At 43.6% G+C, this 25,286-nt stretch overlaps 1 protein-coding gene across 4 annotated transcripts in view; it reads left to right on the forward strand.

Annotated features, from left to right (window-relative positions):
• The window catches only part of LOC144506590 (NXPE family member 3-like), a 74,269-nt gene extending 50,826 nt beyond the window's left edge, over positions 1-23,443 (forward strand). For all 4 annotated transcript variants that reach the window (XM_078232916.1, XM_078232919.1, XM_078232918.1 and 1 more), the window contains 3 exons: positions 1,270-1,343; positions 1,468-1,677; positions 22,721-23,443. In XM_078232916.1, the coding sequence (XP_078089042.1) occupies positions 1,270-1,343; positions 1,468-1,677; positions 22,721-23,274 (838 nt within the window). In that variant the 3' untranslated portion in view covers positions 23,275-23,443. The remainder of the gene's footprint in view (positions 1-1,269; positions 1,344-1,467; positions 1,678-22,720) is intronic.
• The last annotated feature ends 1,843 nt before the right edge of the window (positions 23,444-25,286 follow it).

A 25,286-nucleotide genomic window follows, 5' to 3' on the forward strand; every position in this document is an offset into this window, starting at 1 on the left:
TAGGATCATAAATGCCTTTAGACTAGCTATATGATTCATTTTTTTACCTCTTTATATGAATAAAACTTCAATTTACATTTTTGCCTCCTCTTCTTAAGGTGGCAACTTATATTAAGGAATGATTTCAATAGTTAACATTTAAAGTTTATTTATTAGTGTCACAAGTAAGGCTTACATAAACACTGCAATGAAGTTCACTGCAGTGAAATTCCCTGAGTCACCACAATCCGGCACCTGTTTGGGTCAATAAACTTAACCACACGTCTTTCAGACAATGAGAGGAAACCGGAGCACCCGGAGGAAACCCACTCAGACAAGGGGAGAACGTGCAAACTCCACACAGACAGTGAACCAAGCTAGGAATCGAACCTGGGTCCCTGGCACTGTGAGGCAGCAGTGCTAACCACTGTGCCACCATGCTTGACCAAGTTCCAATTCTTAATGTCTGAAGGGCATTGACTATACATCATATTTGATCTGGTCTTCTTCTGATTCACCTGTACTTTTGAGCAGAATTATTAGATAGCAATCAAGTGGAAGGCTTCATGTAATTGAGCAAGTTTGGAGGAAGGAAAGGCTGCAAAGGCTGGCAAGGAGGCAGGCAAGGCGGACTCCAGAAGGTCAGTGCCCTCTGCAGCATTGCTTGTGGGCTGAGAGGTGCAGGAATCTTTTCTCCCTGGCCCAACAAGCATACCTCCTTTCCTCTCCAGGACCACCTGAGACACTCACATCCATGTTGAACCCACTCCAACCTCCCTCCCCCCCCCCCTCTCCCCCCCCCCCCCCCCCCCCATTATTTTCCCCTCACAATCTTCAACTCTCCTAATCGCCATGTTCTCGCCCTCTACCTCAATCACAACCAATCCCACTCCCTGTAATCCCTCTCTTGCAACTTCCCTACCCCACCTGCCCTTTGATTGTTGGCTGCGGCCTTATGCTGCGGGCATTCCCACCTGACAGGGAGACTGCCTGTCAGACTGACTGGCCATCATGCAAGAAATCTGTTAAAACACTTCGAAGACATTCCTGCTTTGAATGTCTGCAGAATCTCATAATTCCAGATTTCTCATCCATCTCTCTACCCGTAGCCTGCGATCCATAAGGATAGCTAACCATTAAATCTTCCATCAAAGTAAGTTTAACTTAAATATTAATCTATCTTAAGGAATAGGCTTTTAGTTTTAAAGTCAGAATTGGGCTATCACTTGTATGTGTTCAGTTTTTATATTGATTCAACGGGTTTAATGTGCAACATCTTTACATTTTCAGTGAAGTCAATATCAAGAGACCCATATTACCCAGTTCTTCAAGTTATGTTACTGTGGAACCTTCACCTCGGGCAGGTAAGATAAATGTAAACTCACGACTGGTAAGTTGAAGATTTGGTATATTAACAGGCTGTGAAAATGTATCGATAGCCTATATTACAGTGCATTGCAATTCCTGACTCTCCTCTTTATTTTTCAGCCGCAGATCTCGGAAAATGTGTCCGGGGAAAGTCCATGGTGTCACCCTCTGGCTTTTATTATCAGGACCGGTGGATATCAACAACCTGCAATATTCGCCACTTTGACACTCCTGAAAGCATTACAAACTGTCTTCGTAGAAAAAATGTTTATCTCTTTGGAGATTCCACTATGCGCCAGTGGTTTGAATATTTGACTGAATTCATTCCAGGTTGGGTTGCTTAGTCTGACTTTCCATCTGTCTTCTGTCTGTCTTCTGTCTGTCTTTCTGTTTAATCTGTTTAACTACCTGTATCTATCTTCTTGCACGGAGCACAGATCAAATGCACATGTGAGACTTGAAATTTGTAAATTATACCTCTATAATTGGCTCAAGTACAAGTCAGAGCAGAGAAAAGCAGTTAGAAAATTACTGCTGGGAAGCATCTCGGGATTTATGAAAATAATCTTAAATGACTCCTCACCAATGAAAGAAAGGTGAACCAATCAAAATGCACTTAGAAAATTGTTTTCCTCTGCCAATTACCCTCTTGATCCACTAAGCGCTTACAAATAAAGTGTGAAATATTTTAAAAATACGTACTGTAGTACAAAATAGCTTGATTTTAGCTTAATGATAACATTGTCTTCAATGAGTACTTTTGTAATTAACACTTTTGTTTCAACCTCTTATCTGAGCGTGAACTTGATGAATTTTTTTTTGTCCTTTGATCCCAGGGAATGACCATTTTCCTGTGTGCAAAGAGCAGGGAAAATAGCTCGAGGACTGTTTTGATCTGTCCATGGTGCTTTTAATTGCCTCAGGATTTCCCAAGGGAAAGATAGGAGCTGGGATTCTTAGGTGAATCAAGGTTAAATGGGAATAAGGCAGAAAAGTGGAAGTGAGGATTATCACATCAGATGAGTCATGATCTCATTGAATGGCAGAGCAGACTCGATGGGCTGAATGATCTACTTCTGCTCTTGCGTCTTATAGGAACATAGGAATTAGGAGCAGAAGTAGGCAAATTCAGCCCTTCGAGCCTGCTCCGCCATTCACTCAGATCATGGCTGATCTCTCCCTGGTCTCAAATCCACCTGTTCCCTTTATCCCTTTTTTTATTAGAAATATATCTTTAAGAACTAGGAGCAGGAGTAGGCCATCTGGCCCCTCGAGCCTGCTCCGCCATTCAATAAGATCATGGCTGATCTTTTTGTGGATTCAGCTCCACTTACCCGCCTGCTCACCATAACCCTTAATTCCTTTACTGTTCAAAAATCTATCTATCCTGGCCTTAAAAACATTCAATGAGGTAGTCTTCACTGCTTCACTGGGCAGGGAATTCCACAGATTCACAACCCTTTGTGTGAAGAAGTTCCTCCTCAACTCAGTCCTAAATCTGCTTTCCCTTATTTTGAGGCCATGCTCCCTAGTTCTAGTTTCACCCGCCAGTGGAAACAACTTCCCTACTTCTATCTTATCTATTCCCTTCATAATCTTATATGTTTCTATAAGATCTCCCCTCATTCTTCTGAATTCCAATGAGTATAGCCCCAGTCTACTCAGTCTTTCCTCATAAGCCAACCCTCTCAACTCTGGAATCAACCTAGTGAATCTCCTCTGCACGCCCTCCAGTGCCAGTATATCCTTTCTCAAGTAAGGAGACCAAAACTGTACACAGTACTCCAGATGTGGCCTCACCAGCACCGTATACAGCTGCAACATAATCTCGCTGTTTTTAAACTCCATCCCTCTAGCAATGAAGGACAAAATTCCATTTGCCTTCTTAATTACGTGCTACACCTGCAAACCAACTCCTTGAGATTCCTGCCCAAGGACACCCAGGTCCCTCTGCACAGCAGCATGCTGCAATTTTTTACCATTTAAATAATAGTCCATTTTGCTGTTATTCCTATCAAAATGGATGACCTCACATTTACCAACATTGTACTCCATCTGCCAGACCCTCACCCACTCACTTAGACTATCTATATCCCTTTGCAGACTTTCAGCATCCTCTGCACACTTTGCTCTGCCACCCATCTTAGTGTCATCTGCGAATTTTGACACACTACACTTGGTGCCCAACTCCAAATCATCTATGTAAATCGATCCCTAAGGCACACCACTAGTCACTGATCGCCAACCAGAAAAACACCCATTGACCTCCACTCTTTGCTTTCTGTTAGTTAACCAATCCTCTATCCATGCTAATACATTACCCGTAACACTGTGCACCTTTATCTTACGTAGCAGTCTTTGGTGCGGCACCTTGTCAAATGCCTTCTGGAAATCCAGATACACCACATCCACAGGTTCCCCACTGTCCACTGCACATGTAATGTTCTCAAAGAATTCCACCAAATTAGTCAAACATGACCTGCCCTTCATGAACCCATGCTGCATCTTACCAATGGGACAATTTATATCCAGATGTCTTGCTATTTCTTCCTTGATGATAGATTCAAGCATTTTCCCTACTACAGAAGTTAAGCTAACTGGCCTATAGTTACCTGCCTTTTGTCTACCTCCTCCTTTAAACAGTGGCGTCACATTTGCTGTTTTCCAATCTGCGGGAACCACCCCAGAATCCAGCGAATTTTGGTAAATTACCACTAGTGCATTTGCTATTTCTCCCGCCATCTCTTTTAGGATCCTGGGATGCATTTCATCAGGACCAGGAGACTTGTCTACCTTTAGCCCCATTAACTTGCCCAACACTACCTCTTTCGTGATAATGATAGTTTCTAGGTTCTCATAGCCTTCCTGTCATCAATTTTTGATCAATTTTTATCTCCTCCTTGAAATCATTCAATGATTCAGACTCCACCGCGCGATGGGGCAGCGAGTTCCACAGATTCACCACCCTCTGCGAGAAGTAGTTCCTCCTCATCTCAGTTTTAAATCTACCACCTCTTAACCTATACCTGTGACCTCTTGTTCGAAATTGCCCCATAAGAGGAAACATTTAGTCTACATTTACTTTATTATTTCCTTTAAAAATTTTATATACCTTGATCAGATCCCCCCTCATCTTTCTGAACTCCAACGAGTACAAGCCCAAACTGTTTAATATCTCCTCATGCGTCAACCCCTTCAACTCCAGAATCAGTCTGGTGAACTTCCTCTGAACTGCCTCCAATGCCACCACATCCTTCCTCAAATAAGGAGACCAAAACTGGACACAATACTCCAGATGTGGTCTCTCCAACACCCTATACAATTGGAACAACTCACATACTCCAGTCCTTTTGCAATAAATGCCAACATCCCATTTGCCTTTTTATCACATGCTGCACCTGCACACTGACTTTTTGCGATTCATGAACACAGACACCCAGATCCCTCTGCCCGGACACATTTTGAATCTGCTTTCCATTTAGGTAAATTGCCTTCCTATTTTTCTGCCAAAATGGACACTTATCCACATTAAACTCTATCTGCCAAATTTTGACCCATTCTCCTAGCCTGTCTATATCTGTCTATAAAATGTTTATATCCCTTTCACTCCCTGCTTTCCCACCTATTTCAGTATCATCTGCAATTTTTGCTATGTTACACTCTGTCCTTGCTTTCAGATCATTTATATAGATTGTAAACAGTTGAGGTCCGAGGACTGACCTCTGCGGCACCCCGCTAGTTACATTTTGCCAGCCAGAGAAGGACCCATTTATCCCGACCCTCTGCTTTCTGTCAGTTAGCCAATCCTCAATCCAGTCTTGTACTCTCTCCCCAATCCCCTGCAATCTGGATCAGTTTTTAATGATCTTACGGGTCTGTGCCTATCACAGCAAAGTGATTGGCTAATGAAGCAGGAGATGGGAATTCCAGCCAAGGTCTGTATCCAGAACCCCCACAGATTGGAAGGTCAGCAGGGAGGGGGTAAGAGTGGGGGCACATTCAGAGACAGGACCGATACAGGCTGATAACATTCAGTTCTTCCGTTTTTGTATATCCAGAATGTTTTGTAGCTTTTGATGCCTCCATCAGTAGTGAAGACCCAGATTCATAGATGTTTACAACACAGAAGGAGGCCATTCAGCCTATTGTTAGATATGCTGGTCAACAAAGATCTTACAACACTAATCCCATTTTCCAGCGCTTGGCCCATAGCCCTGGAGGTTACGGTAGTGCAAGTGAATGTCGAAATACTTCTTAAATGTTACGAGAGTTTCTGACTCAACCACCCTTTCAGGCAGTGAGTCCCAGTCTCTCACCATCCTCTGAGTGAAAAAGTTTCTCTTCAACTCCCCTCAGTCTTTTATCTTTTACTTTAAATCTATGCCCCCTGGTTATTGACCCCTCTACTAATGGAAAAACTACTTTCCTATCCACCCTATTTATGCCCCTCATAATCTTATACACCTCCAACAGGTCACCTCTCAACCTTCACTGCTCCAAGGAACACCCTCCAACCTATCCAATCTTCCCTTACGGCTCAGCCTCTTCAGTCCATGTAGCATCCTGATAAATCTCCTCTGCACCTTCTCCACTGCATTCACATCCTTCCTATAATGTGGAGACCAGAACTGCATGTAGCACTTCAGTTGTGGCCTAACCAGCATTTTACACATTTACTGTAAAACCTCCCTGCTCTTGTATTTTGTGCCTCAGCTAAAAATAGCAAGTATCCCATATGCTTTCCTAACCACCTTATCTACCTGACCTGCCACCTTCATCGTGTTTTCGGGATCCTTAAGGGGGAGGGGGACCAGCCCCAAGTCGTGGTCCACATAGGCACCCAAGACATAGGTGGGAAAAGGGATGGGGATGTAAGGCAGAAATTCAGGGAGTTAGGGTGGAAGCTTAGAGCTAGAACAAACAGAATTGTTATCTCTGGTTTGTTACCCGTAATAGTGAGGAGGGGAATAGGGAGAGAGAGCAGTTGAACAGGTGGCTCCAGGGATAGTGCAGGAGGGAGAGATTCAGCTACCTGGATAATTGGGGCTCATTCTGGGGTAGGTGGGACCTCTACAAACGGGATGGTCTACACCTGAACCAGAGCAGTACCAATATCCTGGGGGGGGAAATTTGTTAATGCTCTTCGGGAGGGTTTAAACTAATTCAGCAGGGGGATGGGAACCTGAATTGTAGCTCCAGTGTACAGGAGGTTGAGAGTAGTGAGGTCATGAATAAGGTTTCAAGTTCGCAGGAGAGTACCGGCAGGCAGGAAGATGGTTTGAAGTGTGTCTACTTCAATGCCAGGAGCATCTGGAATAAGGTGGGTGAACTTGCAGCATGGGTTGGTACCTGGGACTTCGATGTTGTGGCCATTTCGGAGACATGGATAGAGCAGGGACAGGAATGGTTGTTACAGGTTCCGGGGTTTAGGTATTTTCATAAGATCAGGGAAGTTGGTAAAAGAGGGGGAGGTGTGGCATTGTTAGTCAAGGACAGTATTACGGTGGCAGAAAGGACATTTGATGAGGACTCGTCTACTGAGGTAGTATGGGCTGAGGTTAGAAACAGGAAAGGAGAGGTCACCCTGTTGGGAGTTTTCTATAGGCCTCCGAAAAGTTCCAGATATGTAGAGGAAAGGATTGCAAAGATGATTCTGGATAGGAGCGAAAGTAACAGGGTAGTTGTTATGGGGGACTTTGACTTTACAAATATTGACTGGAAATGCTATAGTTCGAGTACTTTAGAGGGGTCAGTTTTTGTCCAATGTGTGCAGGAGGGTTTCCTGACACAGTATGTAGATAGGCCAACAAGAGGCGAGGCCACATTGGATTTGGTACTGGGTAATGAACTAGGCCAGGTGTTAGATTTGGAGGTAGGTGAGCACTTTGGTGACAGTGACCACAATTCGGTTAGGTTTACTTTAGCGATGGAAAAGGATAGGTATATACCGCAGGGCAAGAGTTATAGCTGGGGGAAAGGAAATTATGATGCGATTAGGCGAGATTTAGGATGCATAGGATGGGGAAGGAAACTACAGGGGATGGGCACAATTGAAATGTGGAGCTTGTTCAAGGAACAGCTACTGCGTGTCCTTGATAAGTATGTACCTGTCAGGCAGGGAGGAAGTGATCAAGCTAGGGAACTGTGGTTTACTAAAGAAGTTGAATCTCTTGTGAAGAGGAAGAAGGAGACTTATGTAAAGATGAGACGTGAAGGCTCAGTTAGGGTGCTTGAGAATTACAAGTTAGCCAGGAAGGACCTAAACAGAGAGCTAAGAAGAGCCAGGAGGGGACATGAGAAGTCTTTGGCAGGCAGGATCAAGGAAAACCCTAAAGCTTTCTATAGGTATGTCAGGAATAAAAGAATGATGTGGGTAAGATTAGGGCCAGTCAAGGACAGTAGTGGGAAGTTGTGCGTGGAGTCTGAAGAGATAGGAGAGGCGCTAAATGAATATTTTTCATCTGTATTCACACAGGAAAAAGACAATGTTGTCAAGGAGAATACTGAGATATAGGCTATTGGACTAGACGGGATTGAGGTTTATAAGGAGAAGGTGTTAGCAATTCTGGAAAGTGTGAAAATAGATAAGTCCCCTGGGCCGGATGGGATTTATCCTAGGATTCTCTGGGAGGCTAGGGAGGAGTTTGCAGAGCCTTTGGCTTTGATCCTTATGTCGTCATTGTCTGTAGGAATAGTACCAGAAGACTGGAGGATAGCAAATGTTGTCCCCTTGTTCAAGAAGGGGAGTAGAGACAATCCTGGTAATTATAGACCAGTGAGCCTTACTTCTGTTGTGGGCAAAGTTTTTGAAAGGATTATAAGAGATAGGATTTATAAGCATCTAGAAAGGAATAATTTGATTAGGGATAGTCAACACGGTTTTGTGAAGGGTAGGTCATGCCTCACAAACCTGATTGAGTTCTTTGAGAAGGTGACCAAAGAGGTGGATGAGGGTAAAGCAGTTGATGTGGTGTAAATGGATTTCAGTAAAGCGTTTGATAAGGTTCCCCACAGTAAGCTGTTGCAGAAAATACGGATGCATGGGATTGAGAGTGATTTAGCGGTTTGGATCAGAAATTGGCTAGCTGTAATGTTCATCCTGGAGTTCAGTTACTAGTGGTGTACCGCAAGGATCTGTTTTGGGGCCAGTGCTGTTTGTCATTTTTATAAATGACCTGGATGAGGGCGGAGAAGGATGGGTTAGTAAATTTGCGGATGACACTAAAGTCGGTGGAGTTGTGGACAGTGCGGAAGGATGTTGCAGGTTACAGACGAACATAGATAAGCAGCAGAGCTGGGCTGAGAGGTGGCAAATGGAGTTTAATGCGGAAAAGTGTGAGGTGATTCACTTTGGAAGGAGTAACATGAATACAGAGTACTGGGCTAATGGTAAGATACTTGGTGTGTGGATGAGCAGAGAGATCTCGGTGTCCATGTGCATAGATCCCTGAAAGTTGGCACCCAGGTTGATAGGGTTGTTAAGAAGGCGTACGGTGTGTTAGCTTTTATTGGTAGAGGGATTGAGTTTCGGAGCCATGAGGTCATGTTGCAGCTGTACAAAACTCTGGTGCGGCCGCACTTGGAGTATTGCGTACAGTTCTAATCGCCGCATTATAGGAAGTATGTGGAAGCATTGGAAAGGGTGCAGAGGAGATTTACCAGGATGTTGCCTGGTATGGTGGGAAGGTCTTATGAGGAACGGCTGAAGGACTTGAGGCTGTTTTCGTTAGAGAGAGGAAGGTTAAGAGGTGACTTAATAGAGGCATACAAGATGATCAGAGGATTAGATAGCATGGTGATGGCGAGCACGAGGGGACATAGCTTTAAATTGAGGGGTGAGATATAGGACAGATGTCAGAGGTAGGTTCTTTACTCGGAGAGTAGTAAGGGCGACGAATGCCCTGCCTGCAACAGTAGTGGACTCGCCAACATTAAGGGCATTTAAATGGTCATTGGATAAACATATGGATGATATTGGAATAGTGTAGATTAGATGGGCTTTAGATTGGTTTTACAGGTCGGCACGACATCGAGGGCCGAAGGGCCTGTACTGCGCTGTAATGTTCTATTTTCTATGTTCTATGTTCAGGGATCTGTGGATATGCACTCCAAGGGCTCCCTCTGATTTTCAGTACTTTCCAGGGTCCGACTCTCCTTTGCCTTGTTAGCCCTCCCCAAGTGCCATTTCCAGGTTGAATTCCATGTGCCACTGCTCTGCCCACCTGACCATCCATAGATATCCTCCTGCAGTCTCCAGCTATCCTCCTCACTATTTACCACACTAGCAATTTCCATGTCATCTGCGACCTTCTTGATCATTTAAGTCCAAATCATTAGTGTACGTCACTAATAGCAAGGGCCCCAGCACCAAGCCCTGCGGAACCCCATTGAAGTGGAGATGCCGGCGTTGGACTGGGGTAAACACAGTAAGAAGTTTAACAACACCAGGTTAAAGTCCAACAGGTTTATTTGGTAGCAAAAGCCACACAAGCTTTCGGAGCTCTTAGCCCCTTCTTCAGGTGAGATTGAAAACAGAAACATCCCTCTACCTTCACCTCTGCTTCCTGCCGCTCCACCAATTTTGGATCCGGTGTGCCACTTTGCCTCGGATCCCATGGCCTTATTTTCGTGTCCTTGACCTGCATTGTGGAATATGATTCGTGTTGGAAGCCTGAGGTGGGCCAGACTGGGGGAGCCATGGGTCCTGTCCTGGCTCAGGATAGCAAATACCAGCAGTGCCGTGTAGAGGAAAGAGTTAATATCAGAAGCATACATACTGCTGATGACTGAGAAGTAAGAGAGTTCTGGAAGGAGGAGAAACTCCAATGTCATGTAGATGTCCGAATGTGTAAATACTTGCTGTAAATAAAACCTAATGGATTTAAGAAACTGGAGACGCTAAACAGCATACTTTGGGAGAATAGACAATCCCCAAAACACTTGTCTAGGCTCCGACCCCACAACTCAACAGGCTGGACCTGGACAGGATTTTCAGAGAGCACTTCTGAAACCTCTGTCTCATCCAGGGACAATGCCTGGGCCAACTAAGATTTAACTGTACCATCTCGTTCAAAACCTGTAGCCTCACAGCAGGGACAGTCCTGCCAGAGACTGTAGAGATCATTGTCGCCTTAATCCTCTATACGAAGAAATCATTCCAGAATGGAGCAAATGACATAGCAATTATCAGCCATTGTGCCATCCGTATTTACATCTGGGAAGTGACGCAGGTCTCATATACAAAATGAGGTGATCTCGCCTTGTGTTTTCTCAGCAGGGGGAGGTAGAATGAGCAGTCATTACTAGGATACTGGGATTCCCTGAGCTGCATGGAATGACTGACTGCATGCTATTGGCTCTGCAGACCCCATTCATCAACAGGGCGAGGTACAGGAATCACAAAGGCTGCCATTCTAATGTGCCGACCATCCACAAAAGCAATATGTTGGTGATCGCTCGCTATCCTTGCAGCCCCACCCCCCCCACCCCAGAAGAACTTAGTGGCTGCTCGGAGGCATCTGGCTGATAACTCATCATGGCCACCCAGCCATGTGAAGACAGTGGGCATATAATGACTTGAGCCATGATGGCAGCATCTCCACTGCAGTGCTGAGATGTTGGGTAGCTTCTGCCTGTGCTCCAGTGGAAACTGAGACAGCAGTCACCAGGCGCTACACCACCGCTGGGTTTTGTAAGTGCTTTCATGAAGGTGGCCAACAATTCCGTGCAGGAAAGGATGGGCTCCAAGATCAACGTGATACTTCTGGCACATTGAAGCCAGACTCTTCCTTGCTCATTGACAATGGTAAAACTGCTGCAAGTGGATTTTGGTGTAAGCAAATGTGAATTCTCATTTGAAAAGGGATAGAACAGGATGCTTTCTAAATGGCGAAAGGCTATATTCAGTGGAGGTCGAAAGAGCCTTAATACAAGGAGGCGCAATGCTTCAGCTGTACAAAGCACTAGTCCATACCTAGAGTATTCTGAGCAACTCTGGCAACCCTTAAGAAGGATATATTGGCCTTGGAGGGAATGAAATGTAGATTTACTGGAATTATACCTGTCCTTCAAGGTTTAAGCTATGAGGAAAGATTTAAAAAACTAGATAAAGGCAAAATACTGATTTTGCCAACATTGAGTCTAGACCCTTATCCAGATGCTGTCAGACCCGATGAGTTTCTCCAGCATTTTCTGTTTTTATTAAACAAACTAGAGTTGTGTTCCCTGGAATTTAAATGATTAAGGGGTGATTCGATCAAAGTTTTTGTGATATTAAGGGGAATAGATAAGGTAGATATAAACTATTTCCGCTAGTTGAAGAGTCCAAGACTGGGCACCATAGTCAAAAAATTGGAGTCCGGCTAGTCCACAAAGCCAAGTGTTGAAGGATAGAACTGGAACCAATCTGTGTATACTTTTATAAACATTTATTTACAAAGTTACATATTACAAGCATACACCTCCTAACCCAGCAAGCACAGTTTCAGTGTGTGCCTGTTCCTAGGGGCATAGATGAATCCCCAGTTAATGCCCACCACCTGCATCAAACATAGTTAATATACAATCAACATAATCCGTTTTCTCAAAATAAAAATGAGTTTATATGTATAACTAAAATTCAAAGGAAATGGTATCCGAAACCTTCACATTCTGCATGAAGAATTACATTGTGCGATGCCCCTTGTGTAAGATCCCTAACAATTTCTTCGGACATACAATATTTTGTAAAACAATCGACCGATGACTTGCATCCACCCACTTAGTTTTGGAGATTTCCTTATTCTCCAGCATCTGTTTCAAGCCAGAAGAGTCAATAACTAACCTTATCTCCCTTACTCTTTTCAGAGAGCCAATATATCCTAGAATGAAGGAATATCTGTGTAACATTGAGTGGGTAGACTATCTTCGGTACGCCCATTGTATAGAATCTCACTTAAGGTTTTTGACAAATAGAATCCCATATTTGATTTTGATTTGATTTATTATTGTCACATGTATTAGTGTACAGTGAAAAGCTCTAAGAGCCAACTGCCGGAATTCTACCGCCTCGCCAGCCACGGAATCGGAGTGAGCGAGGGGCAGATAATGGGAATGTCTGTTGACCTCTGGTGGAAATTTCCAGTCTTGCTCAAGCGAAGCTGTAAAATCGTGCCCCCTGTTCCAGCAGCCAAATTACTTCAAACAACCCATTTTGTTTTCTTAATTTCCCAATCTAAAAGACAATATTTTTCACACTACCCCATAAGAAACATTATGAAAACAGCTGCACTAGGAAACTGATCAGGAAGATTAAGCACGTACAACATTGCTAAAAATGATGTTCCTTGGGTCATCCAAGGATGGAAACTTAGATACACATTTGTCCAGCTTTAATTACATTTTTTTGTTCCCTTTCAACATTCTCGACTTTAGGATTTTCATTGTAGTACTTAACTTCAGCACGTCAAAACTAACACGTGGTCTAGTCTTGAGTGTCCAACTAGTTCAACTGACCAGTCAAGCTTTGCTATTGTCCGGCTCTCCAATAGATTTAACAATGGCAGGGATTATCCAGCCCTGTCGTGGTGAAATCCACTGCGGGAGATGTGGCGGCCTTGCCAAAAGTCCATTGACTTTCACCAGGACCAGATGATCCCAGCAGCGAGCACGACTGAAAAGTCCCACCCATTATCTTGCTGCGAAGACCTAGTATAATTAATTGGGACGAGCGTAACGCTTGCTACATAGAATTGCTGATTTTAAAGTGTTTTCAGTCTTGCTCTGCTAAATGGTTGAAGCTAGGAACTTATACGCACCACGAGCTTGATTCCTACTTTTAAATTCTACTGTATGAATAACTAATTTCTCAAATTCTGATGTAGCACCCCTTAATATATCTTTGGATGGTTTCAGAAATACTTCTCCTTGAAAGTTATTGTCCAGCTTTTATGTCGATTGATGTACAGTCACGTGAACGGTAGCACAGTGGTTAGCACTGCGGCCTCACAGCGCGCCAGGGACCTGGGTTCGATTCCCAGCTTGGGTCACTGTCTGTGTGTAGTCTGCACGTTCTCCCCGTGTCTACGTGAGTTTCCTCTGGGTGCTCCCACATTCTGAAAGACGTGCTGGTTAGGTGCATTGGCCCGAACAGGCGCCGGACTGCGGCGACTAGGGGAATTTCACAGTAACGTCATTGCAGTGTTACTGTAAGCCTTAATTGTGACTAATAAATAAACTTTAACTGTAATATGTGGCCAAAAGAGCTAAAACAATTTTCAAATTCACTTTTTCAACCATTTGAACATCTTTATCACCTTTTTCCTGTATGTTCCATAGTTGTCACACTAGACCTCTCTGGATTATGTGGCACCCCAATGCTCACTCTGGGCAGGTGGCCTTTGGTGATGATAGCTCTGTCATGGATGTCCCACATCATGAGTAACTTGCAGTCAGAAATGGAATTCATAACGGGAAACAAAAAAATGGCTGAGGATGTAATTTGTACTTTGCTTCTGTCTTCACAAAGAAAGGCATGAATAATGGACTGGAAGTGCTGGGAAACGCAGGTATTAGCAAGGAGCTGAAAGGAATCAGTATTGATAGAGAAATTATTTTTGGGAAATTAATGGAATGGAAAGCAGATAAATCTTCAGGGGAATGATAATCTTCATCCCAGAGTACTTAAGGAAGTGGCTCTACAAATAGTCGATCTGTTGGTGGTCATTTTCCAAAATTCTTCAGACCCTGGACTGGTTTCTGCAGATTGGAGGGTAGCTAATGTAAGCCCACTATTCAAAAAGGGAGGTAGGGGGAAAAGAGGGAACTATAGATCAGTGAGCTTAACGTCAGTCGTCGGGAAGTTGCGAGAGTCCATTACCAAGGATTTTATAACTCAGCATTTTGAAAGCAGTGGCATAATCAGACAAAGTCAGCATAGATTTACGAAAGGGACATTACGCTTGACAAATCTGAGGGAATTGTTTAAGGATGTAACTGGTAGAGTTGACCAGGGAGAACCAGTGGATTTGGTTTATTTAGACTTTCAGAAGGTTTTCAACAAGGTCTCACATGACAGATTACTAGGTAAAGTTAAAGTGTATGGGATTTCGGTACTGTCTTGAGATGGATAGAAAGCTTTTTAGCAGACAGGAAGTTGAGTGGGAGGGTGAGCTGTGAGGCGGATGCAGAGATGCTTCAGTGTGATTTGGACAAGCTGAGTGAGCAGGCATATGCATGGCAAATGCAGTATAATATGGATAAATGTGAGGTTATCCACTTCGGTAGAAAAAATAGGAAGGCAGATTATTATTTGAACGGGTGCAAATTGAGAGAAGTGGATACTCAGTGAGACCTTGGTGTCCTTGGACATCAGTCGCTGAAAATAAGCGCACAGATGCAGCAGGCAGTAAAGAAGGCAAATAGTATGTTGGCCTTCATCGTGAGAAGACTTGAATATAGGAATAGGGATGTTTTACTGCAATCGTACAGGGCTTTGGTGAGGCCACAACTAGAGTATTGTGTGCAGTTTTAGTGTCCTTACCAGGCTAATTCTGAGATGGACTGTCATATGAGGTGAGACTAACTCATTTAGGATTATATTCAGTGGAGTTTAGAAGAGTGAGAGGGGATCTCATAGAAACATGTAAAATGCCAACAGGATTAGACAGGGTAGATTCAGAAAGAATGTTCCTGATAATAGGGGGAGTCCCCGTGAATTCATGTGGAGTAAAAATAATACTAATTGTTGTATCTTCTGTAGTAACAGGAGTGTTACTACAGAAGAAGCACAGAAAGCAATTTAGGATTTTGCCCATAGACTGATGAAAGCCATATCCATCAACCATCTGGAGTGAATTCCTTCCATGAGCTATCCATGCCTGGGCAGCTATAAACTTGCAGTTTGGTTGATAAACTAAAGTTTTATGCATCATTTCATCGATCGCTGTCTGTTTCCTTTCGCGTTGCTGCAAGGAGTTTTGACTGTGGTATTAAAAGTACCTGAACTCAGCCGTGGCAAATTCTCCTCCATTATCAGTCAAAAACTTGAAGTCTGGTCTTGATACACTCCTCCATTATTTTTTGCATTATAACCTCTTACTCTTAATATGTATTATCGTGTAAAGACAAAATCTGATCGCCTGGTCTACAAAAAGTAGAACGAAAATAATTTTGTTTTTATCCCATGCCTTATATCTGGTAAAATCAAAGCCATTTGAAGACTTACAATAAGATGTGGTGGGGAACACGCCAGTACTTCTTAGAGATTGCAGACTTTGCTCTAACCTTTTCTATTGGTCTTGTACGCTCTTTAACTCTTCATCTGCCACCGGCATCTCTTAACAGGATGTTTAACCTTTGACAAGTAGGGTGAGCAAATTACTTTTGTAACTTTAAGACAATTTTTTCTCTCTATTTTTCTTCTATAATTCTTATCACCTGCTACTATTTTTACTTCTGCAACACTCAGATGTGAAATATCAATTTTTGTTAAGGTGAAACAATCATGTCTTGACTGGGTGAACTCCGATTATCTGACTTTCCCGAAATAATTACTTTATTAGGCTCCATGTCAAGTTTTATTTGTGCTTATTTTATGGAACCTTACTCAAACTGCATAAATGGTTCATTAGAGACAACATCAGTGCTTGTGAAATAGCTGGAATAAGCCTATGAATATGGAATTGCAACTCAGTGTGTTATTACCAAGCTGAAAACAAATAACACTTTTATATTTGTTAACCTTGCATTGATCCCCACTACTTGGTGGATCAAGTGGATCAATCTGTTGAAGTGTAAGCACTGTCTACTATTGCAGAGTTAAAGGAGTCTGCAACTAATACCTTAATCACAGGACTAAAACGCCTTGTGACCAGCATAATTTTTTTGGATGCATTATTACTTTCATCCTCTTCCTCCAAATCCTCCTTGTTATGTCTTTTCCAGGACTCTGCCTCTCAGCTTTGCGTAGTTCACCACATAATGATACTTTGAAGCTTCTATTAACTATTCCTTGGTGATTCCAGGGATTCAATTGCCTATCATTGCTATTCCAATTCTGTCTTCCACAGGTCTGTTAAAGTTACTTTCTTCCTCAATCTGTCTGCTTTTAATCCTTCTGTATCCAGTATCTGAACCTTTTCAAAATCTGGCAAACATCGAGTCCTTTATTCTTTATGTCGCTGTGGAACATCCCATTTTTTTCCATGAAGGCTGAAGGAAATAGCTGTTTCCCCAGGATTTCTTTTCAAGGCAGCAGACAGATGATCCAAAAGGGTCTCCCTCTCTGAGAACCGAACACCAGTTACAACCAGTCGGCTATCTGTATGAGATATCTTAGCACAATGCAGCAATGTAAATGATAGTTCTGATCCAGGGATCCCCAAATGGAGGCTTGTCAATCTTTTATACAATCTTTTACAGTCCATGATATATTCTTCAATGGAATGACCATCTTTATCCTGCTACTTATCAACATCTGACCGTGTTTCATAAGCATTTACCAGATCACCTTTCTTGTACAATTCATTCAAGCACTCAAGTAGAAGGTGCAAACCGTCTTTGTTATCCAAAATATGTTCGTTCTGATTTTACTCCTCATTTGGATGGCATGGTGGCACAGTGGTTAGCACTGCTGCCTCTCAGCACCGGAGACCCAGGTTCAATTCCGGCCTTGGGTGACTGTGTGGAGTTTCCTCCGGGTGCTCCAGTTTCATCCCACACTCCAAAGATGTGCAAGTTAGGTTGATTGGCCATGCTAAATTGCCCCTTGGTGTCAGGGGATTAGAAAGGTAAATACATGGAGTTACGGGGATGGGGCCTGGATGTGATTGTTGTCAGTGCAGGCTTGATGGGCTGAATGGCCTCCTGCACTGTAGAGATTCTATGATTCTATAGATGGTAACAAGGCCAAAATCTTTGATAGGACCACATGACCACTTCATTCTTCCAGTGGTCATGTGGTTCAGGTTCAGAGAACATCAGAGGGTAACCATAATCTGACAATTTACACTTGCTTTCTAACAATTTCCACAATGGCAATTAGAATTCTCGTTTTCTGTCTGAATTTTTTTTTCTTAGTTTCCAACCAGCCGCTGCCACCATGTTCTACTTCAGAAAAACCAGTTGGTGGACTATAAAACTGGATCCAAAATATATACATTTTTTTCCTCAAGCATTTATTTACAAGACCCACACATTTTATACATAGTTTTAAACCCATGACCACAGTTTGAGTTTTTGTCTCATATTAAGGGCACAAGTGAATTCCCAGTTAATGCTCACCATCTCCTTACAATTACACAATTAGCACAAATCTCTTTGCGTGAAATTAGGAAACTCTTCAGGCAAAGCTTGATAGAATCATAGAAACCCTACAGTACAGAAAGAGGCCAAACGGCTCATCGAGTCTGCACCGACCACAATCCCACCCTGGCCCTACCCCCATATCCCTACATATTTTACCCTCTAACCTACGCATCTCAGGACACTAAGGGGCAATTTTATTAGCATGGCCAATCAACCTAACCCGCACATCTTTGGACTGTGGGAGGAAACCAGAGCACCCCGAGGAAACCCATGCAGACACGAGGAGAATGTGCAAACTCCACACAGACAGTGACCCAAGTCGGGAATCGAACGCAGGTCCATGGAGCTGTGAAGCAGCAGTGCTAACCACTGTGCTACCGTGCCGCCCGATAGATGTTTGAACTTCTTGAAACAGCGATTGATGCTAGATCAATTGTTAATTTTAAAACTCTGAAGGATTTTTGTTAACAAAAGGTATTAAGGGATATGGGACAAAGGCAGGTTTATGGGGTTCAATCACAGATCGGCCATGGTCTCATTGAGTAGCGGAATAGACTCAAGGAGCAAAATAATTTACTCCTATGTTCCTGGTGGAGGGAGCCAATCTGGGAGGTCTGTTGTATTCATCCTCATCGACACTCTCATGTATGCAGCCTCACCTGAGTTCCCCAGAGCAGACCTTCTCTGTAACCTCGCTCCCGGTGAGTTGGCACGTGAACTATCCTTTCTCCTTGTGGCTGCAGCCTTCCCATGTCCACTGACTCACCATGTGCTGGTCCGGATTCTATAATAGCCTCTAAAGTTCACAGTGCCAGTATCAGTACTAGTGGCTGCAAGTGTCAGATCAAGTAATGGTGGTACACTGTTTTTTTGTATTCATTCAAGAGATGTGGGCATTGCTGGCTACGCCAACATTTATTATCCATCCCTAATTACCCTTGATAATGTGGTGGTGAGCTGCCTTCTTGAATTTCTGCACTCCATGTTATGTAGGTACACACTCAGTGATGTTAGGGAGGGAGTTCTGGGAATTTGACCCAGCAACAGTGAAGGAACAGCGATATATTCTCAAGTCAGGATGGTGAGTGGCTTGGAGGGGAACTTGCATTCCAATGCATGAGGGTCAGTGTTATTCCCTCTTTTCCTTCAGAGACTGCTGTGGATGGACAGGCAGTAGTTCTTGAGTATCTGAAAGATTTGGGGTATGAGGAGTGGGGTGAGATGGGGTTGAAAACACGAGGTCCATGGTTACACTGTCTGTGGCTTGCATTTCATGCCAAATAGCTGGATGAGGATGATGTGGAGGTTGAGAAGGGGCATAAGGCAATGACATAACAACATCCTCAGTATTCTCTGCCATACCGGATGCATTCAGACTCAGTTGCAGCCACTCTCATGATGTAGAGCACCACCTCTTCTGTAGGGCTAAGGGAATGCTGATTCTACTCTGCTCCCTTCTACTGCATGTCATATTATTGATCCCGTGGCATAGAGGGAAGAATGTCACTGTGTGGCATCATTTCTAGATGATATACCTGCCACAGGTAAATAACTGGAGGCATGGAAGCAGCAAGATGTGGGTATGAGGCTTGGCATCATTGGCAAATGAAATCAAAGCTCTGAATGTTACTATTTTTATTAATGGGATGAGGGCGTCACTGGGTGGGCCAGCATTTATTGCCAATCTCTAATTGCCTTTGAACTGAATGGCTTACTCAGCCATTTCAAAGGGCATTTAACAATCAACCACATTGCTGTGGCTCTGGAGCCACATGTAGGCCAGACCAGGTAGGAACAGCAGATCTCTGACCCAAAGGACTTTGTTAACTAGATGAGCCTTTACGACAGCCTACAATGGTTTCATGGTCATCATTAGATGTTTAATTCCAGATTTTTATTGAATTCAAATTTCACCATCTGCCATGGTGGGATTTGAACCTGGGTCTCCAGGGGATGACCCTAGGTCTCTGGATTAGTAGTTCAGTGATTTTACCACTACGCCACCATGTTAGGCTTGAGTCGTGAGTATTAGGGATGAGTGATTGGTGTGTGCGCGGCATGAGAAGTATGATCAATTCAGTTCTCAAAATAAGTTTCAGTCCTTTTCCAAAGATCTCACTTGTTTGTAATAACACACTTGACAGCTTTACTGCTCCGTATCTCTTTCCATTGCTTCTCAGCCGCAGTCCCAGGATCCAGGTTTCAACCTCCCTCCCGGTAACAGACCCGAGTTTCTTTTCCCTGTCTGTTGTATAGTGGGTCCAGCACGTCCGAAGCAGTTGTGGAAAATGCTCTGATCCATTTTGATAGTGATAGAAAGATCTTCTCACCTCAGTCCCAAATCCTGGCCCTGATTCTCTCCTCCCAGCATAAGCTCTGAAGCCACGATCTCCTTTCCCCATCCAACCTTCTCTCTTCCTGATTGATCCACGGTTCAACATCTGATCCGTCATATTGTGTTAGGCATGTTGGTGTTGCTGCTGCTTCTTTTGTATGGCTGGGTATAGAGCAACAACTAAAATGTTACATCAAGATGGTCAAGCCAGGATATTACATCAGGTGTGCTGGTGCATATTGCTCCAATACCTCCTTCATATTTATGAGTTATGGGTTTATGAGTTATGTGTTCCATAACTTGGTTCTGAGTAACCACAGTTGCACAGAGGAGAGTTTTCAATTTTCCATTTGTGCATCAGGTATCCACATCTGCCATAGTTTGTGCAAATTCAGTTTAGGGATACCTGTTAGCTTCATGGAAGCTCGAAATCAGGGATCGTCTACGTTGGGTCTTTCACGAGATGCTTGTTCGTGACTTCTCGTGAGAATCTTTCAGCCATGAATACTTCCAAGCTTCTTCAGGATTGAAATCGCATTGCCGGCGTTTGTGTGTATTGGTCCAAAGGGGCTTGTGTAATTTCAAGTGGAGGTGAAGGATGTTGAGGTCCTGGTGGATTGGGAGGCATTTATTTTCCTTGATTCATTGAGCTTCACAGAGGGTTGCTACGTTGTGGCAGATTGGGGCGGGGGGGCGGTGTGTGCGGAGGGCGGTAGCAATGTATGACAGCATGGGTAGCCAGGGAATTGGGGTCAACTTGAGGGTTCCAGTGATGTATCTCATTGCAGTGTTCAGTTGACCATCAACCCGTCGAGTGTGGCTACTTCTGGTCCATATCGATACGTGGCACTCAGCTACAGAGTACAACAGGTCATCGTTTTAAAGATGTTTCAACTTATGATGTATAAATCAGTAAAATTATATTTATGAAAGATATCCCAGATAGAAGGGGAAGAATTGCAGGAAAATAAAAGAAATGACAAAACAAGTATAGGAGGAGAGTACAGAGAAAGAGAAAAAGGGAGAGTAAGGTAAGCAGATAAACAGAGAGGAAAGTACGACGGGGAAAAGAAGCAGGGTGACAGTTGCAGGAAGAAGCCAATGGCTGGAATTCTCTGGCCATTCACACCCCGCCGTCACTGCCAGTCAAATCTCCATTCACTGCAGTGGGACTGGAAAATCCCAGCTATGGGTGAGGTCGGAGAATCTGGCCCAATATTTTGTCTATGGTGATCAACTAATATAGACTGAAAATTCTCAGGTGAAATCAGTAACTTTTCGAATTCCTGAGTTTGCTTTGTCTAAATCTTTTGTTTATTCTCATGGAAAGTGAGCGTCACTGGTTGGGCCCGCATTTATCCTCCATCCTGAATTGCCCTTCAACTGATAGGCTGAGTAGGCCATTTCCGAGGGCATTTAAGCGTCAACCACATTGCAATGAATCTGGAGTCACATATAGGCCAGAATAAGTGACGATGGCAGATTTCCTTCCCTAAAGGACATTAGAGAACCGGATGGGTTTTATCAGCAATCAGAGGTGGCACAGTGGTTAGCAGTGCTGCCTCACAGCTCCAGGGATCCAGGTTCAATTTCAGTCTTGGATGACTGTCCGTGTGGAGTTTGCATGTTCTCCCTGGGTCTGCGTGGATTTCCTCCGGGTGCTCCGGTTTCCTCCCACAGTCCAAAGATGTGCGGGTTAGGTGGACTGGCCATGCTAAATTGCCTTTGTGCCCCACGATGTGTAGGTTAGGGGGATTAGCGGGGTAAATACGTATGGTTATTGAGGTAGCACTGCTCTTCTGGTGAGTTGGTGCAGACACAATGTGCTGAATAGCCTCATTCTGCACTGAAGGGATTCTATGAACAATGGCAATGGCTTCATGATCATCGTTAAACTTCTAATTCAAGATTTCCAAATAAACTCTGAAGTAACCCGATTAACGGTGATGGTCAACCAAGTGTATTCCCCCTGATCCCACAGAGTGAGCTTCTAACCTCCGCTAACTCAGTTGGATAGAATTATTTCTCAAAGGAAAGAAGTGAAAATCTGATACAATTAACTCTCACCGGTCTTGCCTGTTGCATTGAAAACAGATAGACCAGCATTGGCAGAGCACTGGGATCAGGTCAGCAGTCTACCTGCTCCTCAATTATAAACTCATGTTACGGTGAAGAAACATGTAAGAGTCATAAATAATTGACCAACTAAATGGAAGCAAACTAATTTGTCATGGGAAATATATGCTTATTTATCATTTTGTCTGTGCCTGCTGTTAGATTCCACTGTACAATTTATATCTCTATTACATTAGCACACTAGTAAATCTGTGACTTCATTTTATCATGGAATCCCGAAAGTATAGAAGGAGGTCAATTGTCCCATCAAGCCTGCACTGACAACAATCCCACCCAGGTCCTGCACCCCACATATTTACCCTAGGTAGTCCCCCTAACACTAAGGATCAATTTAGCGTGACCAATTTAGCACCTAACACACATATCTTTGGACTGTGGGAGGAAACCGGAGCACCCAGAGGAAACTCACGCAGACACGGAGAGAATGTGCAAACTCCACATGGTGACCCGAGGCCGGAATTGAACCCGGGTCCCTAACACTGTAAAGCAGCAGTGCTAACCACTGTGCCGCCCTAGTGTTCTGTTGTTTGAAATTATGTACTCTCCCAGTTTCATCCCTGTTAACATCAGCAATAATGTGCCTTCGCAAGTTAAATCATGTTCCCTTTTCTGTTTTAGGTCTCAAATTTTTCGATCTTGGCAATCCTAAAAATATTGGCCCTCACCTTGCTGTGGACTTGGAAAACAACATCATGGTAGAATATCACCCTCATGGCCCACCAATCCGATTCAACACTATCTCCAGCCAGGATCTGCACTACATTGCAAATGAACTGGATGAAATTAAAGGAGGAAAGGGCACAGTTATAGCCATCACCCTGTGGTCTCATTTCAGCACTTTTCCAGTCGAAGTTTATATCCGAAGACTACAGATTATCCGGAGATCTATTCTACAGTTGTTAGGCAGGAATCCGGACACAGTGGTGGTGATGAAGACTGCTAATGTCCAGGCCCTTCCAGGAGATGTCAGTTTGTACAACAGTGACTGGTACTCTTACCAACTTGATTCAGTGATGAGAAAGATGTTCACAGGCATGAACGTGGCATTTGTGGATGCCTGGGAGATGACAATTGCACATTACCTGCCACATAGCTTACACCCCGATCGAGTCATTGTAAAGAATGAAATAGATGTGTTTCTCTCATATGTATGCCCATCTGAAAAGGGATAGATACTGTATTAGACCTGTTCCAATCAGGTTTTAGTCATAATGTGATTTAAAATCTAAGTCATACCATCAGAACTCTTAGGTTTGTGTCATTGCCTTAAATTAGTGTGCATTTTTAAAAAAGAATGATGACAGCTGACTTTTAAAACAAATAATAATTTTGGAATTATTCGAGTGTGGGCGTTTTCATTATGGTTGCAACCAAATGAGGTTTTTTTGTTTTATTGTGTACAAATATTCCATTCTAACTGGAGAAATTCTGTTTAGAGGAACTGCTGTATGTGGCTATTTACTGTATTGCAGGAGGGGGCTTTTCCCAGAGCAGGGGAGAGTAGAACACTATATATGTTGCTGAGAGTGCGATAAACTCTACCTCCCTCATCATCGATGAGGACTCGCCTGAGTTAAATGAAGAAAACTAATTGAAATCTCAGGATTACGAACGAGGAAGGAATGCATTGAAGGAGTCCGGTCCAAACCATGGCACCAACAGACAAGGAACAACAAAGTGTAGAAATGGAGTTGTAATCGGAGATTCTAATAAATGGAGAGATAGGCATTTCTGTAACTCTCTACATGAGTCCCACATTGTGAGCGCGATCTTACCTGCCCTTCACGCCATGCTCCCGCCGCAGCGAGGTCAGAGAATTTGGCGGCCAGCCAAACCTCCGCTCATTGCGGCGGGATGAGAAAATCCCACTGGCGTGGTAAGGTGTACCGCCTCTCAGGTGCCAGGGTAAAGGACATCATGAGGAGTACACAGAATATCCTTCAGGGGGAAGGAAGTGAGCCAACACTTGTGCTATGCCTTGGTACCAACGACATAGAGAAGGCAAGTACCTACAATCAAATTTTCAGGAGCTAGGGAAGAAGTTTAAAAGTACGAACTCAGAAGTATTAATCTCTGGGTTACTCCGAGTGCCACGTACTTGTCACAGTAGAAATAGGAAGATAGGATCAATGCCTGCCTTGAGGCAGAGAACAAGGGAAAAGGCTTCAGATTCTTGGGGCATTGGAAACAGTTCTGGGGCAGCAGACCTCTATTCAAATATATTCAAAAAATATGGAGAATTTAAAAAGAGATGGGGGGGGTGGGGGGAAGTACTGATTTTTGAAGACATTGTACTATTGGAAAGAGTGTTTTTGAGGTGGCAATGATAGGATCTATTTGGTTAGAGTTTAGAAACAAAAAGGGTGTGACCACACTGCCTGGGCTACTCTAAAGCCCTCCAAATAGGCAGGAAGAGATAGGGGAGCAAATCTGCAGGGAAATCACAGAGGTATGCCGGAAAAAAAATAATTAGGAGCAAGAGTAGGTCATTTAGTCCCTGGAGCTGCTCCATCATTTGATAAAACCATGGCTTTTCTGATGTAGCTTAAGCTCCACTTTCTGCCCCCAACCACCATAACCTTTGATTCCCTCCTTGATCAAAAATCAATCTAGTTCAGTGTGGAATATATTCAATGAAGCTGCCTCCACTTCACACTGGGGAAGACTTAACGACTTTCTGAGATAAAACAATCCTCCTTATCTCAATCTTAAATGGGAGTGCTCTAATTTTTAAACAACGTTCCAGACTCCCCCACAAGTGGAAATATTCTCTCAGCAGCCGCTCTGTAAAGATCCCTCGGGATCTTATGTTTCAATATGATCACCTCCTAAACTCCAATGGATACCTAGCCTGCTCAACCTTTCCTCATAGGATAACTCCTTTATCCCAGGAATCGGTCAAGTGAACCTTCACTGAACTACTTCTAATCCCTTTCTAATTAAGGAGGTCAAGATTTTTCACAGTATTCCAGACATGATCTAAGGCGGCACAGTGGTTAGCACTGCTATCTCACAATGCCAGGGACCCGGGTTCGATTGCAGCCTCGGCTTGGGTCACTGTCTGTGTGGAATTTGCACATTCTCCCCATGTCTGCATGGGTTTCCTCCGGGTGCTCCAGTTTCCTCCCACAGTCCAAAGATGTGTGGGTTAGGTGGATTGGCCATGCTCAATTGCCCCTTTGTG

This window comes from Mustelus asterias, chromosome 17 (assembly GCF_964213995.1).
Source record: "Mustelus asterias chromosome 17, sMusAst1.hap1.1, whole genome shotgun sequence".
In the NCBI taxonomy this organism is placed as follows: Eukaryota; Metazoa; Chordata; class Chondrichthyes; order Carcharhiniformes; family Triakidae; genus Mustelus; species Mustelus asterias.